This window comes from Brachyistius frenatus, unplaced genomic scaffold (assembly GCF_029030835.1).
Source record: "Brachyistius frenatus isolate BFR_SWC_R1_liver_20210118 unplaced genomic scaffold, ASM2903083v1 Contig_10, whole genome shotgun sequence".
In the NCBI taxonomy this organism is placed as follows: domain Eukaryota; kingdom Metazoa; phylum Chordata; class Actinopteri; family Embiotocidae; genus Brachyistius; species Brachyistius frenatus.
The window spans coordinates 4188882-4212670 of record NW_027210609.1 but is presented as its reverse complement, the minus strand read 5'-3'; the positions used below and the strand labels follow the sequence as shown (position 1 = coordinate 4212670).

Here is a 23789-nt window from a genome sequence, read left to right as displayed (position 1 = left end):
GCCACAAATGGTGCGACTGCCAGACTGACAAACATGCAATCAGTCAGAGTGGAGTAGAAAAAAAAATTAAAAAAAATACAGCCTCTCACTCAGCCTTCTATCACAAAGGCTCTTTTAATAAGCCTGTGAAAAAGAGCAAGTAATCCTTTGTAATGATTTCATTAAATGCCCTCATCACACCTGGAGATAATTCCATTATGATTGTGGCAATAAAATTAGGTTTTCATCAAGACGCGCAGACAGAGGGAGGAAAAGCTATTATTCCTCTCATATTCAGATATGACGTTGCCTCTAATATTATGATATTAGGCTATTTGGCAGAATTTATGATGCGCAAGACAATCCATAATGCTGGTGGAAAGTTTTCTCACTGACAACACCCAGACACATTTAATGCGCCTTCCTGTTGAACTGGCAGCAGAATTTTTTTTTTGTATTTTGCGTTAGAAATCACACAAAATAAAGAAACCACTGAATTTGTTTGTTACCTTGTGCATTATCAGTTTATTCCCGCCACCCCCGCTCTCTATGTCTTTCACCTTTCGTTAATGTGTTTTTGCCTCGCCTATTGCACGTGAAGCAGATGTTAAACATGCAGCTGCTGAAGTTGCAAACAAACACAGCACCTGCACAACAAAAGGTGCAAATGTCTTCCCTTTCGAAGTGTGGATTAATTAACAACTGTTTTTGTATTATATTTTGTATGGTAAAGCTGTCAGCAAACAGTTGCTTGTATACACAATAAGCAGACACAGACCAACATTAGTATTCATTCAAGTCAATATTCACTCTTTGGCTGTTTTCATCCTTTAGCTGCTAGACGCTGCTAGTAACTAAAAACATTATTACAAGCCTGCTAATGTGACGACACCACCTTATTGTTGTGCTTCTTTACGCCTTCTGACATTGTGCTAATGTTAGCGGTTTTCTATTTGGAAGAGGTTATTTTGTAAAGAGCACTTCAACATTTTTTCACTGATCAAAAATGCAGAAAAGTTATTCCCTCAAAATTAAGAAAAACTAAAACAACAAAAACTTCCCAAATGTTTTGGGATATGCAGACTTTAGAGGCTGCGTTCACATGCTCTGTGTGCATTTTCAGATTCAAAAAAAGAGGGCCGTTTTATCCAACAGTTTTATGTGCACGCACGTGTTCACAAAGATTCTGAGGACTAAAAAAATTACTCATAGCGATGTTTTCTAAAGAATTTCCCCGGAAAGTTAGGAGTAGATCCTAAAGATAAAAGTTGTCGCAGCGACCGCAGCGCGAAGGTATTTGGTGACTGGAAAAAATAACTTGTCGCAACCTTCAACAGCGGTTTCGCAGCCTTGTTTTGGCATTATTTCACTGGATGTCACTGTCCATTCAGTGCCCATTATCACTAAGAGGGCTTTTTTTTTTTTTTTTTTAAATCAACCAATTACATCGTTTTAAAGATGTGTCATCCCAAGCAACGGGCTCAACCACACCTCCTCGTGAAGATAAGGGTTTCTGTTCTTTCATTGCTTAAAGTTGCTCCAAGAAGTTTCCTAAATCTCTCCTAAACCAAGACTCCTTACTAAAAAAAAAAAAAAAAAAAAAATGTTTAGGCTAAATTAGGAGCTCTCTGAGAGGATTCTAAGAATCTTTGTGAATACGGCACCAGGTATTTTTTTTTAATCTGAGGATGTGAGCAGCAATTCATAGGTTTGAAACCAGGTCAGTCAGTGGGTTTAGTAATGCTTTTCTGGTTTGAGATATAGCTTTGAGAGCCGAGTTTGCAGGATAGACGACAATATAATTAAGCTAGTCTAATTTTTGCAATATATGTCAGCCTCTACAGTACAAGCAACACCTTTCACATTACTTGATTAATGAGCTGTTAAGTCCGCCATGGAGGTTATGTCTGTTTGTCAGTAGGATAACGGAAAAACTACTGGACCGATTGTCATCAAATTTGCTTATATATAGGTATAGCATGGATCAAACAGGAAACCATTATTTCTGGAGCAGATCAAAATCATTGGGCGGATCCAAAAATTATTTTTCTCTTCAATTAACAGTATAAAATAAGGCATTTGGCCTACTAAACACCATACATGCTAATCCTGGATCCTCTGAGTCACATCTGACATCATAGTGAGCGTATATTTTTAGCTGCCTGTTGCCAACACATTGTTTATTCAAACACTTTATTTACATTTATTGGCTACTGTAAAGAGTCTATAGTTGGTAATTGTATGTGTTTTAATTGAGGGGTAATAAGCTATTCTGTTTATAAAAAAGGTCCCACTTTGAAATTACACATGAATTTCCTGAAAGCAAAGACGTCTCAGTTTTTCACGAGCACTTAAACGTAGCATGCATTTGTTGATCTGTGTGAAGCTGAAGACGTGAGTGACAAAGACACAGTTTGAAATAAATCCAATCAGCTACACAACTATTGGGAGATTAATTACAGTAAATAACAAAGGAAACAGGTTATTATTGATCATATTTAAAGTTGGATATTGCGATGAAATAATATGCAGGTATTCCGGGTTTACTTTTGCCTCAGTTTGGATGAACACAAACCCACAGAAAATCAAGTCTAACCTACAAAACATGACAGAGAGATAGCCAAAAAGGAAAAGAGAGGTGGTGGTGAGGAAGAGTTTTATTACAAAGTGTACCAAATAGAAGTGCAGCACAATTCTGTCAGCAGGCAGTGTGGAGGTACAGTATAGAGGTCTCTACAGAACTTATATTATTGTTACAAGGAACCCGGCACGGCAAAGAAAATTTGACAAAGGAGAAATGGTGAGGATACTGTGTGCTGTCTGGAGGAATGTGAAGCAATGTGTTTTTGGCATTCATGTCACAGCCCTTTTGAAAAATGCATCAAAGCAATTGCAGAACTCGTGGGACCGGGTTTGGGCACACAAAGTCGTGACCATCATCCAAACCTCAGTGGTGAGGATGGAAGGGAGCTGCTGCTTATAGTGGAGGGTTTAAAATGCACTGATGTGACACTTAATAAAAAAAATAAATAAAGCACTCAGCCATGCCATGGCAACACAAATTTCTGTAATTTCAGTGGATGTGCCTGTTAAGATGTAAAATGTGTGTATATGTGTGCATGCTTGTGTACTGAAACAATTTGTCAGCGGCGGTGGCTGGTATTTTTCACGCCTCTTGAAAAACTTGGAAACAGATTGCTATGTTTTTCATGCTTACGTTCACATGGTTATTAGCTGAAATGCCTTCTGCTTTAAGAACAACTCTCTCTTCCACCTTCTGCTCGGAGAAATCGCAAATAACGAAGGCCACAGTCTAACGATGACTTTCTTACATGTGCACTGACTGTTAGAAATTGAAATGAGATCAGTCGCAGATGGATAATTCCCCACAGATGTCATACTCTTAACTCATCTTCTGCTTTGTAAATCTTAGCCAAGTCTTCTCCAAAAACAAAAATAAGTTCATCTCTCAGTGTGGTTTAAGAAGCAAAGCTCATGCTGTTACTACTGCAGATACTACTTCTAGTCTGTTCCTGGCAAGTCAAACTATAGTACACAGCCTAAATATAACTATGGGGAAAATCAATTCTGTCCACTTAAAATAATCCAGTAATCTAGCATCAATACTCATTTGGACAGCTGTTTTTTTCCCCCTCAATTCAGTGTTTGTTAAATAATAAAATATAACATATTTGTGGAAAAAAAAAAAGCCCATTACAATTACCCAGAGCCCAAGTTGATACAGTCAGATGTTTTTGTCCAACTAACAAACACACTGTATGGTATGATACGTTAGGAGAGAAAGGAAAAGCAAATCCTCACTGATTTGTTATTTTTCGCTTAAAAAGGTCTTCACCGTTCAAACTCAATGGACTCACAATCGACTGATCGTTTCAGATCTGATATTAAGTGAAGATAAACGCATAATGTAAACAAACAAGTTTGACAAAGATCCCTCATCGTTGTTGTGACCAACATAGGTATCAAGTGGCACATTTAACAGTTAAAATGGCAACATTTTTACCAAATTACATTAAGTCAAATATATTTTCGGAATTTCTATATAGTAATATTTTTTATTAATTAACATCTGGCCTATAACCCAATCACAATTTAAGATACATTTCACAGGTCAATCAGCTATCATGGGGTATCACATCCTACTTTCCTGTTTTGATAATGTATTTAAATGTCTGCTCTGTTCATATAAACCTTTGTTTCTCAGGTAAACCCACTGAATAAATTCACAGTGCTCCCTAAATGTTATTTATCATGTTGTTCTTCCATATGGTAATTTAAACAAACTGCCATGAAGTGCTGAACTTGTCCACATTCTGTATTACCAGCGGCATATTCTGTATCCAACGCAGTACGCAGTCACAGAAAGATGTTGGAATTGGTATGTACCCATCAGGCTCTGGTGAAGGTTACAGATTTCATACTAAACCTGAATAAAACATGAAAAGCAAGATAAAACCGTGCTCATTCCAAAGGACAAGTTTTGCATTTACATTCACTAGCAAAGTGTGAAGTTTTCTGAGTAGTTTGTTCCCCGTATTCCCCCAAATTCAGCTGGGATAGGCTCCAACCCCAAGCTCACCCTGTTCAGAATAAAGCTGGTATAGATAATGGATGGATGGATATATTACTAGGACTGACAACTACATGCAGGTAACGGATTTTCTCTGTCCAACACTGTATCCACTCAAACAACCCCATTAACCTCTATCATTCTGTCTGAACGTATATGCTGCTGGGTTGTGTCTAAACAAGCAGGAGAACAGAAGTATCTTCAAAACTGAAATTCGTTCGTCAGAACTGAAAATAATTGCACCTTGGATACGTGTGGCACCTGATAACATAAGTGAAGAAAATAACGCGGTAAATCATTTCTCCAGACTTTGTACTGAGTGCAGAAATGTGCAGAAACATGGAAGGTGACACTTTACTACACTGAATATCTGGACTCTTAGGGACATTTACCGGACAGAGGATTTCTGAGCAAATGAAGTTGCAACATGAAATCAGCTAAAAATGAGCATTAAAAATGACATTCGTTAGCAGCCTGTCTATCCGTGCTATCGTATAGGAGAATTTAATAGTGACACCCCTGATCCCTGTCCAATAATTGACATGGAAATAAGACCAAATTCAAAATAAACACGTTCACAGTCAATCTCTGCGGGATCATTTGCCACAATCATTGGGAGAGAAATCACTAACACAGCTATCTATTATTTGGAAGCTATATTGGTGGGATGTCATGCTGGGGTCACCACTTATTTGTACACGGGTGCAGCCGGAGTTTGGATAAGGCTCTCGTATTCCTTGGGTGCGTCAGATTTGCGACACAAGACTACTCGCTGCACTCCAAGGAATGAAATAAAAACTTGTTGAAAATGTATAGAGGTTATGAATGTGTGTGTCAGGTCATGAGTTGGATTTCCGGGATATTGCAGATTGTATGACCTCATTGATGTGAGGTGTGCATTTATCAGAGTGTGCATGGTGCAAGGGTGTGTTGGAGGGAGCGGGATGCAGACAGAAACAGAGTGAGCTTCTAATGTATTAAATTATTTCTGATGTAGAGCATCTAAAGCCTGTTCAACTGTCTGTTGAAACTGCAGACTGTAAGTCTTGAATTTGAACATACAATTTTTGAATGAAATTCATATTGAATAGTATTTGACATCATTAAATACAGACAAAGTTCAAGGCGCATCACATTGTCTTACCAGTTAAATAAGTGCATATATATGAGCATTCAAATACATACATTTAAAAACAAATAGTAAAGCCCTTATTGCTTTAATGAAGAGAATACTTGACTGAATGAAAAGGTCAAGTCTAACGTGCAGAGGTAAAGCGCAAATCTGTTTCTCTGCATAGGGGCACCTTGTGAGCCAAGTGGTCTTCCAAGTGTGCGACTGTAGGCATTTTAAAAGCTGTATGTACCAGGAGGAGACTTTTAACTTGCATTCTGAAAGCAGTGACCATTGTAGGTTACAGGACACAGGAGCGACATGCAGCAATTTTGGAATGTCACGGTATGTTTCACTGTTTCTTTGACGCAATGCCTTCTCTAGTCCCTTACCCTAACCTCAACCATCACAACTAAGTGCCTAATATTAACCCCAACCTTAACCTGAACTTAATTCTAACCCTAACTCCAAGTCTGAACCCTCAAAAAGCAGGCTGTACCCCTGGGGACCTCAATTTTGGTCCCTCCGGGTTGGTGTGTATTCAGGTATTCAGTCCACACTGGGATATAAAAACGTGTACACACACACACACACACACTATATACACGCTCAAAATCCGGCGGGGTCAGGACTCATGACATGCCCAGCCTACAGTATTCACTCTTACAAAGAAAATCTCATTAAAGCCACCCCTCCCTCTTAGCTACAAGGCAAGTGGGGAACAGATTTGGATATTGCATTCTGTCACTTCTTTTAAACACTTGGCCTGCAATCTGTTAGTGGGAACAATGGAGGAGAGCGATGAGGGAGGGGAGTACGTATTGACTTTTTCAAGGTACCTCTTTCATCGTAATGCATCTCATTTTTCCCCCAGCCTCTTTTGTTGAACACCTTTCCTTACCCATCAACCTTCATCAATCTCTCTATCCTCGCTGGGTGAAAAATTGCACTCATTACCTTTGTCATGTGGTATAAAGAAAAAGCATTCTTTCCACTAATAGGCATCAGGTAAAACAATTTATGGTGACTCAAAAGATACCAGAGCGAAGGCACCAAAGCATAAATCTCTCCCAAATATTGGACAACTTTGATACAGTAAACACAAGTTAAAAGTTGGGAAACGGGTGTGAAGCTAACCATAGTTAGATGAACGAAGGATTTGATATCCTCCTTCTTCGAGATCAACCAATACAGGATTTTAGGGCCGATAAAAATAACTTATAATCATCCGTTTGTTGTGGCTTATACCAATACAGTAACTATCTTACATGCAAAAAAATGTCAATAGGCAAGTAAACACACATTGTTAGACTGACAAGGTTATTTTTCTAATTCAACACAGAGTGGTGCAGTGGTTAGCGTTGTCACCTCGCAGCGAAAAGGTTCCGGGCCTTTCCGTGTGGAGTTTGCATGTTCTCCCTGTGCCTGCGTGGGTTCTCTCCGGGTACTCCGGCTTCCTCCCACCATCCCAAAACATGTATCGCAGGTTAATTGGTGATGCTACAAAAAATAAAATTTGCCCTTAGGTGTGAATGAGAGCGTGAATGGTCTTTGCTTTCATCTGTCTCTACGTGTTGGCCCTGTGATGGACCGGTGATCTTTCCAGGGTCGCTCGGTCAGGTGAACTTCGCCCAAAGTTCAGGATAAAGCGGGTTTAGATAATGGATGGATGTTCATAAAGAGCCTTCAACATCTCGAGTGTTAAAGCTGCAACTAGCCTCAGGATAGCTATCTGGTTTAACCATAAGATATAATAATCATTAGTTTGTGGCTTGTTCATAATAATTTGGTATTAGCATTGAATCAAGCATTGAATTGCTGAAATAATGAGGACTGTTGTCATCGACTCGAGTTACAAATAAACTTAATTGGCCACTTTCCCTTTCTGGACATGTGGCCTCGCCTCTGTGTCTTCTGTGGTATTTTTTTTAATTTAAAAAAAAAAAATCTTTTTAAACCTATAATGCAGGCAACATTTGTATTAGGTTAAGTACAGGACAAAGCAAAATTTTGACCTTAGAATGGTGCTAGAGGAAAATTAATTGGATTACCCAATTTTAATGTAAATAGATAGTGACTGTCTGAAACCAAATTCATGCCCATCCTTCCAATCCGTGTGGACATTTTTTTTTTCAAAGTCATTAGGGCACATATTCTGGATACCAAAAACATCTGTTTCAAATTAGAGGACAATCCACCCAATAGGCCTCAACCTTTTCACTGCCTGCATTTTGACATGTTATTGCAGGGAAAGCACAGGTGTATTAATGTTGCTTCTGGTCCACTTGGGAGAGATCCTGGTTTTGTGCATGGTGGTTCACTGTCATGATGTACTGGGACATTTGATGGAACTGGTCCATAATCAATACATGTATGTATTACCCACTGTAATAAGTCTAAATGTCTGCCGTGCAAAAAAGTCCACAGTTTTCTGGATATCCGACCAAAAAAAATCTGGATTTAAAAATATCAAAAGACAGTGGTATTTATCCTCAAGATCTTTAATGTCTGTCTACAAAACTCTTGAGCGGTGGACTGACTAACCACCCGTCATATTGACACTACCATCCCTGATATACGGTGACTCTTGGGTGGCTCAAAATGCAACCACTTTGCAGTTTCCACTTAAGCATGATAAATGGTGAGAACATGACAGCTACTTTAAGTAAAGAATAGTAATGACCTGTGCATTTTGCACAGCATAGCGTTTTGGTTTTAATTACATTAGGTTGCAAATTGCTGTTAAGGAACCTGGAAGGTCTGCAGGTGCTGCATCACTGACTAATCAATTGCCATTATCACGCCTGCGACAAAGGTCTCGACCCGAGCGACACGTTGCATGCTGCCATTACTTCTGTCCTCTCTACACTGAACAAGATGCTGCGCAAAAGCAGCATCGTTTAATGGTCGCTGGGGGGATGATTTTAAAGTTTTAGAGTTATGGCTGTCCATAAAAATAGTGGCTCATCATTTTCGATATGACAATTTAATGTGAATCTATCCACCACAATGGCTGTATTGTGGGCGTGAGGTCTAAACATGAAGCCATTATAGGAGAAGGCTGCACTACTGCTGCATATCCAGGAGGAAAATATTTAGAAAATGTCTGTATCTGTCACGTCAGTAAAAATCTGAGTTTCAGTACCACCAGTTTTGTTGTTGTATAACAAAACACTTTAGGACACTCTGTACTCAGTGAGCCTCTATGGAAACATACAGTGTCCTCAACAGATGTGATTACGAGGATTAGGACTGTCTCTCCCTCCCCCCCCCGTCTCCCTCTCGCCTTTGACCCTCTCATTTATCCAGTGGGAGGGAAGAGCAGGGGGGAGAGATTGGCAACAGGTTCTGCTGCACTGGCCAACGTACTGAACTTCAGCTAACAAACAGGTCATTCAATCTGCACAGAGACACTGACGCACATGGACACAGCCATCAGACTTTAGCTGTTATTTTAAGTTTTTATTTGACGTCGATTTGTGTTTGGAAGAATAACAAATATGATAAAGACCATGATTCAACAGGCGAAGAAACATCCAGGGGTAGGTTGCATCATATTCATGTATCCATTGAGCTTTTGAATCTTTCTATGACTATTTCAAATACAGCGATTTATACATGAGGCCGAATGTACCAACTTAGTGAACTGACAGTAATTTTGAATTTGTAAATGATAACGTTGTGATTGTGAATAGGTTTTCTGGGACACTTGTTAGTATGTATTCAAATAATCACTTTAGAATTTAATAAAGAAGGTAAAAATATACACTGTACATATCCATGCACAGTATGGATGGAAAGTTGACATTTTAATAAGTAGCAAAACCATTTTTCAAGACTTCAAATGTATTTTATTGTAAATATAATGACAAGGAGAGCAACAGTGTCTAGAAAAGTTTAGGCTGACAGCAATGTGTGACTGTGCTGTTGTTGAAAGCTCAAAAACAACAGCTCTGCTCAACAATTTTGCAACCAGTACTTATGTAAGAAATAAAATCAGTAACAACATTGTTAACAAATGTTACCAGAAAGAAAGAAAGAAAGAAAGAAAGAAAGAAAGAAAGAAAGAAAGAAAGAAAGAAAGAAAGAAAGAAAGAAAGAAAGAAAGAAAGAAAGAAGGAAAGAAAGAAAGAATGGCACAGAAGCTGTCTGTGCTTGTTTCCCCCCCTGTTGCCTGAGAGCTATGCTGAGGGTGACCCAAATTCCTGGATTGACAGGGTTGGCTTGGCAGTGCACCAGAAATGTAATAAGGGCAGCAAGAGTATCGAACCCCAGCGAGTATAAAACACTTCCTATATCGGTCAGGCTGAATGGTGAAAGGTGAAACGCACACTTGTTTGGCACAATATGAGGATATCAGCACTGGGAGTGGACAGCTCCCTACATACTGGCCTGCTTACATTATGAGCTGTGTGTGTGTGTGTGTGTGTGTGTGTGTGTGTGTGTGTGTGTGTGTGTGTGTGTGTGTGTGTGTGTGTGTGTGTGTGTGTGTGTGTGTGTGTGTGTGTGTGTGTGTGTGTGATCAAAGTTGACCTGCTTCTGCATGCTTGTATGTGTTTCTGTTTATGTTCACTTCATTGCTGATCGAAGCGAAGCGTCTGCAGTCAGCATACTGTGTGTATGAACTGTGCGCTTGTTTGTGTCTATGCAGTGAACACCTGATGTGCACTTTGAACTTTCCAGGGTTATGCGAAGTTCATAGTGAACTCACTTAGAGAAGAAGTCAGCAAACATAAAAACCATGCTGCATGAGCACACGATTAAAACAACAATTAAAGATTAAAAAGCAAAAACGTAAGTTAATTGATCGGGGAGATAAAATTGACAATTATTTTCCTCATTGAGTAATTACTTAACTAATTTAAAAACGAAAAAGTGCAAATACACACTGGTTTCAGCTTATCAACTGTAAGGAACTGAAACATTTGTTTTATATAACTGCAAACACTCTACCTTTGGGTTTTTTGACTGTAGATAGGACAAAATAAGTAATATGAAGAAAGCTCCAAGTACTCGTGTTGGACATAGTTGACGATGGGTTGATAAAAAGATTCATAAAAAGGACAAAACAATGATTGACATTTATTGTTAATGCAGCTCTAAAAACTTTGACCTGAAATGATTAGTTGATTAATTGTTTTGTCCTTTAAATACCTTGGTATTTGAATTTAAATCCTTTTTTCAGGCATGTTGTCAAACAAAACGATATAATAATCCTCCCAGTACCATTTCTGTAAATTGAAAATCATTTTATGGACTGTTGGTTGGACAAACAATCAATTTTAAAGATGTCACTGATATTTCACATTCAATAGATAAAAATGATTAATCCATAAAATGTAGAAAAATAATCTGCAGATTAGTAATGAAATCAATTGTTAGCTGTGACACTATTCAGAATCCTTACAGTATTGATAGTACATTTGCTCCACTGCCATGCTTCATGTTTATACCTAGTTATAAACAGATTCAAGGTCTGAAGCAGGAACTTCATACGCTTGAGTTTTTTTTGTCGAGTGGTTTTGAGCGTGTAGCCAAGGGTAGGATGCTTTCTTCATCTATACATCACAACTTTAATGTAGTGAATATCAACGTTTTATCACCAGATCTTCTGCTAATCAACAACAAGGCAAGTGGCAACGCAATCAGACAGAAAACAGATGTTGAGATACAGCTGAGTAGAGACATCCTTCAGTTCAACCTGATCAAACTCATCTCGCTGCAGCTCGACTGGATCTGTGCGGGCTGAGAACAGCTGTTCTCCAGCGGTGTGACGCTTTCTCTCTCTCTATCATACATAAAGTATCACGCAGCAAAGTAGACAGGGAATGTATGGCAGTGCAGTGTTGATGAAAAGATGCTGAGTAGCAAGAGGATTGTCACACTTAAGCTTTGGGCGTTTTTCAGATGACATATCACATTATCCCCCTGTCCCCTTAATGCGCTTTTTGTTGTTGTTGTTATTTTAATTCCTGTCATCATCACCGCGCAAAGCATCAAATATAAGTGTGTCTGTATACACACATTCACGCCAGTGTGTTTTAATGCGCCGACTGGGTGTGTAAGCTTATTAAAGTGTGCATTTGTGTGAGTATATTCACGTGTGTGTGTGTGTGTGTGTGTGTGTGTGTGTGTGTGTGTGTGTGTGTGTGTGTGTGTGTGTGTGTGTGTGTGTGTGTGTGTGTGTGTGTGTGTGTGTGTGTGTGTGTGTGTGTGTTGCTGTCCCTCAGTCTGACAGGTATGGTGTTATACTAGGAGAGGCTGGCACACAGAGATGCGGCGGCTCTCTCTTCCACTGTGTCCTTGCCCGTTCAACCCAGGCTGACAGTGAGCTGCCTCACACATGGCCTGGGCCTCATACATATGGAGGAGGGCAGGCAGAGGAACAACAGGAATAATAACTACCCGTATATTTGTGTACGTGTGTGTGTGTGTGTGTGTGTGTGTGTGTGTGTGTGTGTGTGTGTGTGTGTGTGTGTGTGTGTGTGTGTGTGTGTGTGTGTGTGTGTGTGTGTGTACTTCACACAGGTGTATGTTCACGCTACATATCAGAGCCAATCACTTGATGGGATGTGTTTGTTTACCGTCTTTTGTCTCTGTGGTTTGGGACTAATGCATTCCTCCTCTCTTCAGTTGATACCGCAGTTGTTCTTCACGAGTCTGGGCATCACAGGGGCCATGCTCTACCTGCTGCGTCTGGCAAGAGGGCCTCATGTCACGTAGGTCTTTCTGCTGTTTGTCTACACTTTGCAGATATTTTCCACTTCACTTTTGATTCCGTGTGCGTTTGCAGAATGATTGTATTGCCGTTACCTTATTCCAAACCGTGGCTGATTGAAGCTGGAGATTATTTCAGCATTTAAACAACTGCCAACAGGGTTAGGTTTCAATAGCCAGACTCAGTTGGGATCTGGATCCACGTTGGCAATAAAGCTGAATTTGCTGAGCTTAGAGGCAAATGAATCTATATAAAATCATCTCTCTCAAAACCTACACTGATTCATAAGAGACTCAAAAAAGGATTTGGATTCAATAAGTGTATATTGGATCCAGAATTCATAAAATGCTATAAAAACGTGTCTGAAGTGAAAAGAATTAAATAAAACCCCTGCTTCTCTTCGGACGTTAATGCACAGCTACTTTTCTTTTCATGAATCGAAAAAAAAAAAAAAAACAGAGAACAAAATAGTAACTGTGGCAAAAGTTTGGGATACAAATGTAGAAGTATCATCCTGGCCTTAATAACATTTAAAATTAAATTTAAATCCGTGTACCTTACAATCCATATCTAGATAGGGATTAGGTCCTCTTCCAGGGAGCGCTCCATGTTGCACCGCCATGTTTCTACAGAAGCCTGTACAGGACTAAAGAAAAACTGTCTCTAGAGAGGGCCTCTCGTGTTCTTCGCTATCTTCATGGCCACCGTAGATTCTCTTGCATGCTTGGAAGGTGAATGGTGAGGCGAGGGGTTTTCACTTAGTTGCAGTCTGCATCCTCACTGCTAGATCTAGTCCTACACACTGGTCCTTTGAAGAAACGGAAGCTGGAGTTCCCTTGACTTGACGTAATTGAAAATCTGTGGGTAGATTTGAAACACGCTGTGTGTGCAAGCCTAAAATATCTCAAAATCTGAACTGATTAAACTTTAGTACAGAACACCATGAAGGTATTGGACTGTATTTATTTATTAACCTTCACTTAATGAGGTAAAAAAATAAATAATTTGATACCAGTATCAGAATGAAATGTTTTCAACAAACACAGCTGGCTGTATTAATCTGCCACATCTTACAAATGCACCAACCACACTGAACTCGGTGGCTGCCCACATACAGTAAATGTGCACTGCCCATGTCCTATTTTAGGCCACACAGAAGCACTTGTTGTGAGGGTCAGCCATAAAGCCTGACCTCATCACCAGCTGGTGATGAGTGCTGTGGCCAGTGGCCGCCACTCTCTCAGAGACTGTGTAGTGTTTGCAGTAATGGAAAGAGAGGAGGGGAGACATGCTCTCTCCGCCATCCGTCCCCGTGTCTCTTTGTTTGTGCCTTGGCGGCGTGACGTGCTGCCGGAGGGGGCGGAGGAGGGTATGGACAGTTGCAGTGGAGTGCTGTGAAATCCAGACTTTGGTTAATGAACAAACGAGCACTGCCAAGTCACTGGGCTGAGTTCACCTCATCTCATAATCACTCTTTTATTTTTTTTGCCAACTTCTGTCTCCACCCGACATCTTCGTATTTATCTCCGTCCTTCTGTTGTTCTGTCTTTTTTTTTTTTTTTTTTGCTTCTTATTTGTCACATCATGGTCCGTTTCTCTTTTTCAAGTGTTCTTTTTCTCTGCACCTGCTTTGCATGCCTCTCATTATTTTATGTTCTGTCTTTGTCTCTTGTTCCTTCTCTGAATCCCCTTTATCCTGCATGCTGTGAATTTTTCCACGTTTGCAGCTTCTGGGACAAGAAAAACAACCCAGAGCCCTGGAATAAGCTCGACCCAACCTACCAGTACAAGGTGACAAGTCCCTTCACACAGTGCGTGACCGCCTCCTCGCTCACACCAATCACGTGTGCCAAAAAACTAATCTAGACAAGAATGGCATTGTTTTACTAAGTCACTGAAAATCTCACATTCATCATCAGCTTAAAAAGTTACTAAAATAGAATTAGACAAACGAGTGTTGGCAAAATCTTGTCAAGTCAACAAGGCCGCTTCCTGGCTTTCTTCAATTCTGTTCAAACAACGGAAAACAAAGTGTCTTTCAAAAACAAATTAAGGCAGATGGAACTGGGAGCTCCTAATGGTTGATAATAATTTGCCTTACCTCTTGAACAAGGCCAGAGCCCAAGAAAAACTAATGAACATATTAACAACGATGAGCCAAAATAGAGCAGAAAAACAACCATTTGACAGGACCCACAAGAAGAGATCTGGATGATGTGTTTTTCTGAGAAAAAAGCATTTTCTGAAGGTTTCAAGGCTGGTTTGCTTCTTGCCAGTGGAATGAAAGGCGCTGCAGCCAAAAGGTCAGGACACAGCATGTTTAATTCTCGATAGCAAGGCAAAGGTCTCACATCGAAATTCCACTGAAGTACTGAACAATGATCGTAATGAGGAGGGGGAAGTGAGAAGAAGGGAGGAGAGAAGGAGGAGGTGAGGGTTTTAATGGCAGACCAATCAAGAAAAATACATGGGGAAAAAATAATCTCTCCCAGTGAAAAAAAAAAAGAAAAAAAAGAAAATGGTTTTTTTTAAGGGTTGGAGCACTTTGATGAATGCAGAATACATGAATGCAGTCACACAGTAAATATAACCAACATGCAAACTGTTGTCCAAATAGGATTAGCAATACGTTAATCTAGAATTTTTTATTTTATTATTATTTTTTTATTATTATAAAAGGATCATGGTGAACTGTGTTTGGATGGAAGTGTTGGCACGGCAGGGGAATAAATTCTGACCCATGTTATTTAAAAAATTTTTTTTTTAAATACACGCTCTCTGAAAGACAGCACTGATGAATTTAATTTAAGCAAAACAGATTTAAATGTATTCCTTCTGCCTTCCGCAGTTTGTGGCCGTCAACACAGACTACAAGACCCTGAAGAAAGAGGGACCTGACTTCTAAAGGTCCTCCAGGCAACTCCAGGGGCACCAAGTTTGGCAGGACCTCAAGCTGTCACCTCATTGATGTGTAACCTCTTCCTGTACATTTCCTCAGTATCACCTCATGCTCCGCTACAGTGACTCTGAATTAATAGTGTAACCTTGTGAACAAAAACTAATAAAGATCACGAGACAGACGGCTGGTTCTTTAGAGCATTAAATAAACTGTTGTTATATGCTACTTATAATTAATACACAGCAATCTTAATACTAAAATAATGTACCTTGTGCAGATGAGCGGTGAAAATGAATCAGACCTTTTTAAGGCTTGAATAATATTGAAGATGGATATCTGTGTTAATATGATCTCTTTTTTTGTACGGGCCCCCAACTGGGAGGTCAAAGGTCAGGGTCTGATACTGAAAAGCAACTTTAAAAGCTGGAAGGGATCCAAATGTTTCTTTAAACTGCACAAATATATATTTCTATATTGGCAATAGATTAAATGATTATGTATAATGTAAAGTTTTTTTTTATAGTGTCAAACCTACGCTCCATTAAAGCTGCAGTTGGTCCAAACCATAAACAGAGAGAAACCAGACTTTTTTCTTCTTTAATGGGCCTTTTAATACAGTTTTTAATGTGGCTGAAAGTAATAAAATGCAACGTAATGCGAAGCCACTGTCAGTTGTTCTGCTTTTGTCTCCATTGTTCTCTACACAATGCCGATTGTAGTCAAGCAGATCTGTCTTCGTCAAAATGGACGACAACAGCAAAAACTGAGGAATAACGACTTACTCCCACTTCTACAACGTTATCGACAACAACAAAAGACAACAATAGGATGCCTTTGCCAGACAAAGACCTGTAAGAACAGACAGCAAGGTATTGCAAGTCTCTCTTTACTTGGTGTGAAAATACTGTGTCAAAATAGATATACATCTAAGTATAACCCATAACGTAATAGAAAAATTGAAATCTTCATCACTGCAGGTGCAGGATTGTCCACTCTCTGCCCGATATTGTAACAGAGTGACGTTTACTTGGTGTGAACAAGAGCTCTGTTTGTGTGAGATTGTGTTGGAGATGGGAATCGAAAATAAATGAAATAAATTGAAAAAAAAATAATTGTTTAATGTAGGATTAGGATACTGGCCTAGACCTAATTAGTTTTTCCCAATATTGGGGGCAGTTTTTGCCTCTATCAATTTTTAGCAGCATACTGAGATTTCTTTGGCCATATCTGCCCTTTGCCGGTTTAATTTCCTACGCTGCGTCTTTAGTGGAATTAATATTTTCTTCCTTCTCTTACTATGATGGCCCAGTGGCAGGTGCAGACATAAAATACAATGCTTTTTCAAATGCAAACGTTTACTGGGCAATATAAGAAAACTGCTTCGACTTTGGTTATGTAAAACATGATATCTATTTATATAACTTTTGTTTTTCATCATTTATCCTACTCAAATAGACTTGTACTTTTGCCATCTATTTTGGACTCTCTTAAAAAAACAACAACAAAAAAACAACAACAACAACACCACAACAAATATTGTTGCAACCTCTGCCGCGTTTGACCCAAAAGACATGATGACGTCGCGCAGCACACGGTCCCTCACACCAGGGACGTGGCGTCGAGCGTTTAATCATATTAAAGCGTCATTTTATCAGTCTGTCGTGTCAGCAATGTTGGGCAGATCCCAGTATCTTATCTTAAAGCCTTTTTCTGCCGATACTGATGATGCGTTAAAATGATCATGCATCCCTAACTAAAAGAAGGTGTGTACATTGCAATATGCATACCGTGAGCAGCCCATATTTGTGGTTGACTGTGTTAATGAACTCAAAATTCCTCTATAAAACAGTGTGTCTAACTTTTAATTTCCAGGGGAAAACATTATTTACCGAGCTCAGCATTTCACAAATCCAACACTGCAGGAATAAGTGTGTCACACATGGACACGTGCGGAGATATAAAGTTGCAAATGAAGAGGACCAAAATAGAAATTAATCATGAGAGGGGGAATATTTGTGTGGGTCATAGAGCTCTTTTTAAAACAGGTTTCAGTCCCGGGAAGGTGCAGTCCAAAGAGACAAATCAGTGGACTTTTTGATCATTGCTTGTCTGCAAAGACCTCAATATTATTCTCACTTGGGTATGGAGAAAGAAAATGAGACTCAGAGTCAGTACAAGCGACAAATATATCTCCTGTTGGCACAATTCTCCCCTGTTGGAGAGCTCATTGAAGGATGAATGTTTGTGTCTGTGTGTGTCTGCCCTCACTCTGTATCACTGCACACCAGACAACATAAAATCCCACTCTAATGGCGCACAAACCGTCTCAATGTCGGACCCCTGGGTTCTCCTAATACCCTGCTTAATAGACAATCTATGTTCCATGCCCTGTATGGGCCTATTTATGTGTGCGTGTGTGCGCGCACGTGTGTGTGTGTGTGTGTGTGTGTGTGTGTGTGTGTGTGTGTGTGTGTGTGTGTGTGTGTGTGTGTGTGTGTGTGTGTGTGTGTGTGTGTGCACCTTTTAAACAGCAATATGCTTCCTCCAACAGTTTGGTGACCTGCCCGCTGGGTATTGTCTGTTGCTGGGTGGTGATTTGTATTTGTGTGCGGTCATGTGTGTGTGTGTGTGTTTGCGTCCGGACGTGTGTGTGCGTCCGGTCATGTGTGTGCTTGTGTCAGATGCACAAAACCTGCTGACAGGTAATCAGCTGGGCCAAAGCATCACACTGGGGCATAATCGCAAGGTCACACACACACACACACACACACACACACACACACACACACACACACACACACACACACACACACACACACACACACACACACACACACAGAGGGGGATAGTTATTATTGAACCTGAACAGCTTCCCAGGTCATTGTGATTGCACTGCTTTTGTGTGCGAGTATAAAACTTTAAGGCCGAGAGCAGCTCAACATCAATCACCTTACAAATTAGATTAGGAGCATTTTTTTTTGTATCTCATTTCTTTTTATGCCATTCACAGTCTCCCCACCTACTTCAAATATTCTCAAACCTCACGGGAACACGTGGTCACTTCTCAATGCCTGTTAAGTTTTTATTTTTTTAATTTTATTATTAAAACTTATAGCACGTTTTCTTTGACTGCTTTTCCAAATTTTTTTCAACTAAACACGAGACGAGACAACATGGTGTTATTCTATCAATACACTGTGGAGCTGAATTACTATATTCACATGGCTTGGAAAATCAACAGTGACAACAAACCCACGTCGTCCTTTTCCAAAAGTGTGAACATTAGTTCAGACATGCAATCCAAATAAGGCTTTCAGCAGGCATCAAGTATGTCAGTGTGTGATCAAGAGTTTCATTTCACAAACAGGTTGTGTTTATCATTTTCCAACCAAAGAAGTCGAGCGCTTGTTGGAGCCAGAGCGAGGCAGGAGGAGGAAGACTGAGGAGGACCCTCTCCTCCTCGATTACGATCCTCTCTAACGAGCAAGAGTAGATATTTTTAGATATGGATTAATTTTAATGGGTGAGATAAGAAGTGAGTTGTGGGTGGAGGAGGGACGAATAAATAAGTAAATAGGACATGCCGCAAAACAGGAGGCGACGGTGGCAGCGCTGGGGTAATGTGGCTGTTGCTGCGAGGCCCTGGGCAGATCCACTGATCTAGTGGAGATAGTGAGGCCTTTCATCCTTTCATGTTTTCTCTCAGAGCTGGAACTCTTCTTGCTTGCAAGCTTTCATATGGGACAGGTGAAATGGTTGATTTCTTTTTCTTTTACTAGTTTTACATTCCCAGCCGTCTGAAAGATGAAGTTCACACACTGAAGGGTTAGAGATGTAAAGAACCATCTCGGCCGGGTTTCATTTCTGTTATGCAATAGGAAATTACAATATGTATTTTTAAAACATCAAACCTCCAAAAAAAAAAAAAAAAAAAAAGTTCTGGCAGCCGAAGATAAATACAAGTTTTAAAAGATTTATTTGCCCAAATAATGGTGTGCCATATCACGTCATTAATGATAAATATCGGTAACATTTTTAATATGATGAAAAAAAAATCTATTTAAAGATTAATGCACAAAAGTAATGAATCTACACAAGAATTGAAATATTTGAATCGCAGATACCAGCTGTTGATTTCATATTCCAGGTTTTCCTGTTGTAAGAATATTGACTATAAAGTGAGTTTATTAAAAATGGATCAATATATGCTAAACTGACCAATATAGATCACTAAACCACAATACAAGCGAGCTACCCGTGAACACAGCTGCAAAGAGAAAACAGACGACAGCACATCCCACCAAAAATATGACAATGCACAGGTAACATCCTGCCTAAAAGAATTCATAAATAGGCCAGCGGTGTCTTTCTAATATGCAACCTGGGAATAACTCGCACCGTGTGAAAAGCAGGACAAAGAATTATGCTGAATTGACTGTCTTCTTTCTTTGAATCTCTCATCGCTTCAGGAGCAAGAAGAGCTTCCACTGCGTTAGGGGTGAAAACAAAACAAACAAACAAAAAAAGCAGGGTTTCAATTACTGGTTTCCTGCTGCAGGTGTGAAAAAACATTTTTGTTTACTGGAGGTCCAGGTAAGAGAAGAAAATCTGTTTGTAAAATTGGTATAACTGGCTCCTTTTCACAAATATGCGCAATCTCACTGCCAACATTATCGCAAACACACAGTTGGGTTTCCATCACACGGCGGCGTACAGTGACCCCAACCATACCGACAACTGCTAATTGCCTGACCTTAACCTCAAACTACCGTCACCTAAAACCAAGACTTCAAATTCAAATGCAATGATTTAAGTAAACACATTTATGTCCCCAGAACACAAGTAATACAAGTACACACTTGTTGGGACATTCCGTTGACTCCCATTCATTGTCCAAAGCCTAACCCACAAACCATAACCAGTTCCTTAACATCCATTATCAAAAAATGATCAATGTAACGTATCAAAGGTGCAAAACAAGTTGTCATCTCAGTGTCTGATGAAAGAGATGACACATTTTCTTTCTCTAAAAGATTAAAAGCTGATTTAATAAGCATTAAGACGCAATTAGTCAAAAGAGTTTTTGCTGCTGCAACCTTACTTGGTCTGAAATGACCTGCATCTTATGGTGGCAAAGTTTAGCATTTTTACCAGTCATTCTTTAATAAATTAAATAAATTCGTTTTAAAACACATTTGAAAATGCTCTGACTATGGTTTGTTCTTACTCGTGTCTCTGACACCCAAACTAAAGCTACACCGGCGATTTCAAATTTCATCTGACATGTCATGTTCCTGATTCTCCTGTTTTTTTATGCACTTGTCTTGGTGGAACAAATATTACGTTTCTCATTGTTATTCGCACACGAATTACAGCGACCTCGCGTTCAACAACATGTAGATGTGCAGAGCCATTTATATGGAGTGTTTTACTATTGTTGAATGTTGCATTGTCTCTGCAGTAGTTACAGTAAAGTGCCACGTTTAGTTAGCAGCAGGTGCAGGATTAAGAGTGGGATTAGGATTACTGTACACACAGACAACATCGGCACGCACTGAAGTGATGCCTCTTAGACTATCAGTAGTACTCAGGATTCATTATGGGATAATTCCAACGCATTAGTGTGGCTTGCATGTCTAAATATGACTTTGAACATGGTTACATCCAGACAGACAGCTCCTCCTGTCTAAATTTAGATCTTTTTACAGGTATATCAATTTCTGACAGGTTTAATTATGACAGGTATTGAAGTGACAGAGGTACATTCATGCATACTGTATCCACACAAACACACACACACACACACACACACACACACACACACACACACACACACACACACACACACACACACACACACACAAAGATACATTCCTAATTAATTGCTGACACTGTCATTTATCCCCTCCCTCATTAAACAGACATGATTTATTGTCAAATCAGCTACCAAGGGAATTACATTTGATCATCTTTTCATTTGAAACTGTGAGTGTGCATGTGTGTGTCTTTACAACAGCAGAGGGCAGATCGGAGGGAGTTTTAGGGCTTTGATATATGACCAACATTATGAGGAAATGTACCAGATGGGTAATACTGTATACGATTATGACAATTACAACCAGAGAGTACTTTTTCATTGCACTTTTTCTTGCTTATGGACCTATTCATTTTAAAAGAGTGATTTTTACAATCCGTTCTGCTGCTAAAAGATATTGCTCATCTGTGTTGCTTCTAAGAAATGGAAAAACTCTTAACGCCCGCACGGGATTAGGAAAGGACTCCATTACATAAAATGGCCATCAAAAACAAGCAGGTAAGGCCTCAAAAGAGGCCTAAAACATTTAGACGCGGCACCAACAGTGCTGCCTGGGAAAAATCCAGGCAGCACCTGAAACCCATTTAACTCCAATACACAGTATAGACACAACTCTTACTTGAAATGACCACTGAGCGGCTGCTACTCAGAGTGGCTTTATGCTGATATACAGCTACAATAAAATATCCAAGCGTTTCACTAAACAATAGTCTACATTTTTTTTTTACTTGATCAAACAATGTTCCCGCATAGTCCACTGATCCCCTTCAAATCTGCACGGAAAATCCAAACGTTCCTCTATGAGGATTCAGGTTATTCTCTTTAGTTAGGACCCGATGACACGGATGCTTCACCCAGTGCTGAAAGGTATAAACGGCTGCATACAAATTTAACACTAATATTTACTGAATTGGATGAAAACAAAATGCAGATTTGACGTTTGGTATCAAGGCTCTGATTTTGTCAATCCTGGAAGCACCGAGCTCTGCACATGTATATGCCAATTATAGACCCTCTCACAAAAGTCCATTTGGTCCAGAGCCCAGTGCCAGCTTTAATCTAATACGACAAACCCTCCAGTAACGACTGCCATGTGGCCATTCCGTCTGCTGGGTGCCTCACTCTCAAATGACTGTCGATAGTTGTGGTACTCTTACATGTTAGCTTTACTTTGCAGTCGGTAGTTTGCAGTGCACCCCATTTTGGTTTATTATTTTTTTTTTAAGTAGTTCCCACAGCATCTAATCTCACAGCGCCACACCCGTCAAAGCTCCAAAATTTGGCGGCAGCGTGTTCTTCTTCTCCTCCTCCTGTTATTTAACTGCAACCGGCAAACAGCTTTTAGGTGAATTGTTGCCACCTTCCGAAGGTAGTTTACGTATTACTACCAGCACCGGTAAACACAAGGAAAATAAGACAAGATAATAGAAGCAAAAACTATTCTAATGGCTATTCAAAAATGTGATAATCATGACCCATTGCTATGGGACACCCCACAAAAGATCAGCAGCCTCCACTGCTATTAACCAGCTAGCAGAATGACAGCAGCAAAAGCAGAAGCCAAACAACTCAGCAAAGTGAAAAATAATGTAATGTGAAAGCGATTGACAGTTAAAAAGGAAGCAACCTCAGCACAGTGCGAAGACCACACGACCACAAAATGAGCAGAGTCAAGAACAAGCCAGCATATGATCATTCATTTGCACATGGTAAAATGATCTAAAAATAAATAAATAAATAATAATAATAATAATAACGTCTTAAAGCAGACAAACTGTTATGCAGCATCAATGTGTGGCAGACAAACAGCAGTCGGCCTACACGGATCAAATCTAAAGGATTGTCCACGCATCAGCAAAAATTACAGAAAGGTGGGAATTGTGTTAAAAACAAGTCATCACAAAAATAAACTGTTCATATTTTTTCTACAGCAAACTCTACAACCAATATTGTAGTGAAATAACATGAATGGGATGCGTCCAAAGTTATTCATCTATTCGACACTTGACTGCGGCACGCCTCAGCCCATTAACTAAAAAAAAAAAAAAACCTTCTTTTCTTATTAACTAGTTAACAGCATCCACGCAGAAGAATAATCTCAAGAAAGCACACAAAATGAACAGAGCCAAGACTGCAGCTCGTGACACAGACAAACAAACAAACAAACAAAAACAAAAAAAAAAAAAAAAAAGCAAGCGGAAGCCTACCTGTAGAGGCGCCGCTGGCCGGCACATGAATCCAGAGGCAGCCAGCCGTCCAGGGGGAGACTCTTCAAGCCCGAAGGCGGTAATGGTCACCAAGCAGCAGCTACCAGGAACACCGCAAAACGCTGTTATCTGCATTAAGTTACCAGACTGTCGGGTGGGTCGGCTTCTTTCTGAAATGTTACACGAGCCAGCACAAAGTGTTTCCTGACGTTGTGACGCAGTCAACAGGTGACGAGAGCTCAACGGTCTCAGGTGGAGGGTTTGGAAAGGGGCGTTTAATTTGTTTTGGGTTTTTGTTTTTGTTTTGCAGCGTGGAGAAGAGGTCACGTGTGGAGAATTGGAGGCACCAAAAAAAAAAAAAAAAAAAAAAAAATCCAGCTGGACGATTTATTGAAGCACTGAACCCAGCAAACAAAATACGACCTTTTAGCTAATTGTAGCTAAAGCTGCAAATTAACTTCTGGTTTCC

General features: G+C 39.8%; 1 protein-coding gene across 2 annotated transcripts; it reads left to right on the top strand.

The window, feature by feature from the left end:
- Positions 1 to 9059: 9059 nt before the first annotated feature.
- Positions 9060 to 15954, top strand: LOC138616351 (cytochrome c oxidase subunit NDUFA4-like). Of its 2 annotated transcripts, none has more exons than XM_069690593.1 (4): positions 9060 to 9223; positions 12315 to 12400; positions 14127 to 14190; positions 15248 to 15954. In XM_069690593.1, the coding sequence occupies exons 1-4, from the start codon at positions 9182 to 9184 to the stop codon at positions 15302 to 15304; spliced, it is 249 nt and encodes an 82-aa protein (XP_069546694.1). In that variant the 5' UTR covers positions 9060 to 9181; the 3' UTR covers positions 15305 to 15954. The 2 variants fall into 2 exon arrangements, with proteins under 2 accessions (XP_069546694.1, XP_069546695.1); XM_069690594.1 differs by having other exon boundaries at positions 14127 to 14210.
- The last annotated feature ends 7835 nt before the right edge of the window (positions 15955 to 23789 follow it).

Bases quoted from the DNA above. Each gene is read 5' to 3' on its own strand.
- LOC138616351 (XM_069690593.1), top strand. From the start codon at position 9,182: ATGATAAAGACCATGATTCAACAGGCGAAGAAACATCCAGGG. The intron at 12,401-14,126 runs GTAGGTCTTTCT...CCACGTTTGCAG, and splicing joins GCAAGAGGGCCTCATGTCAC to CTTCTGGGACAAGAAAAACA. The intron at 14,191-15,247 runs GTGACAAGTCCC...TGCCTTCCGCAG, and splicing joins ACCCAACCTACCAGTACAAG to TTTGTGGCCGTCAACACAGA.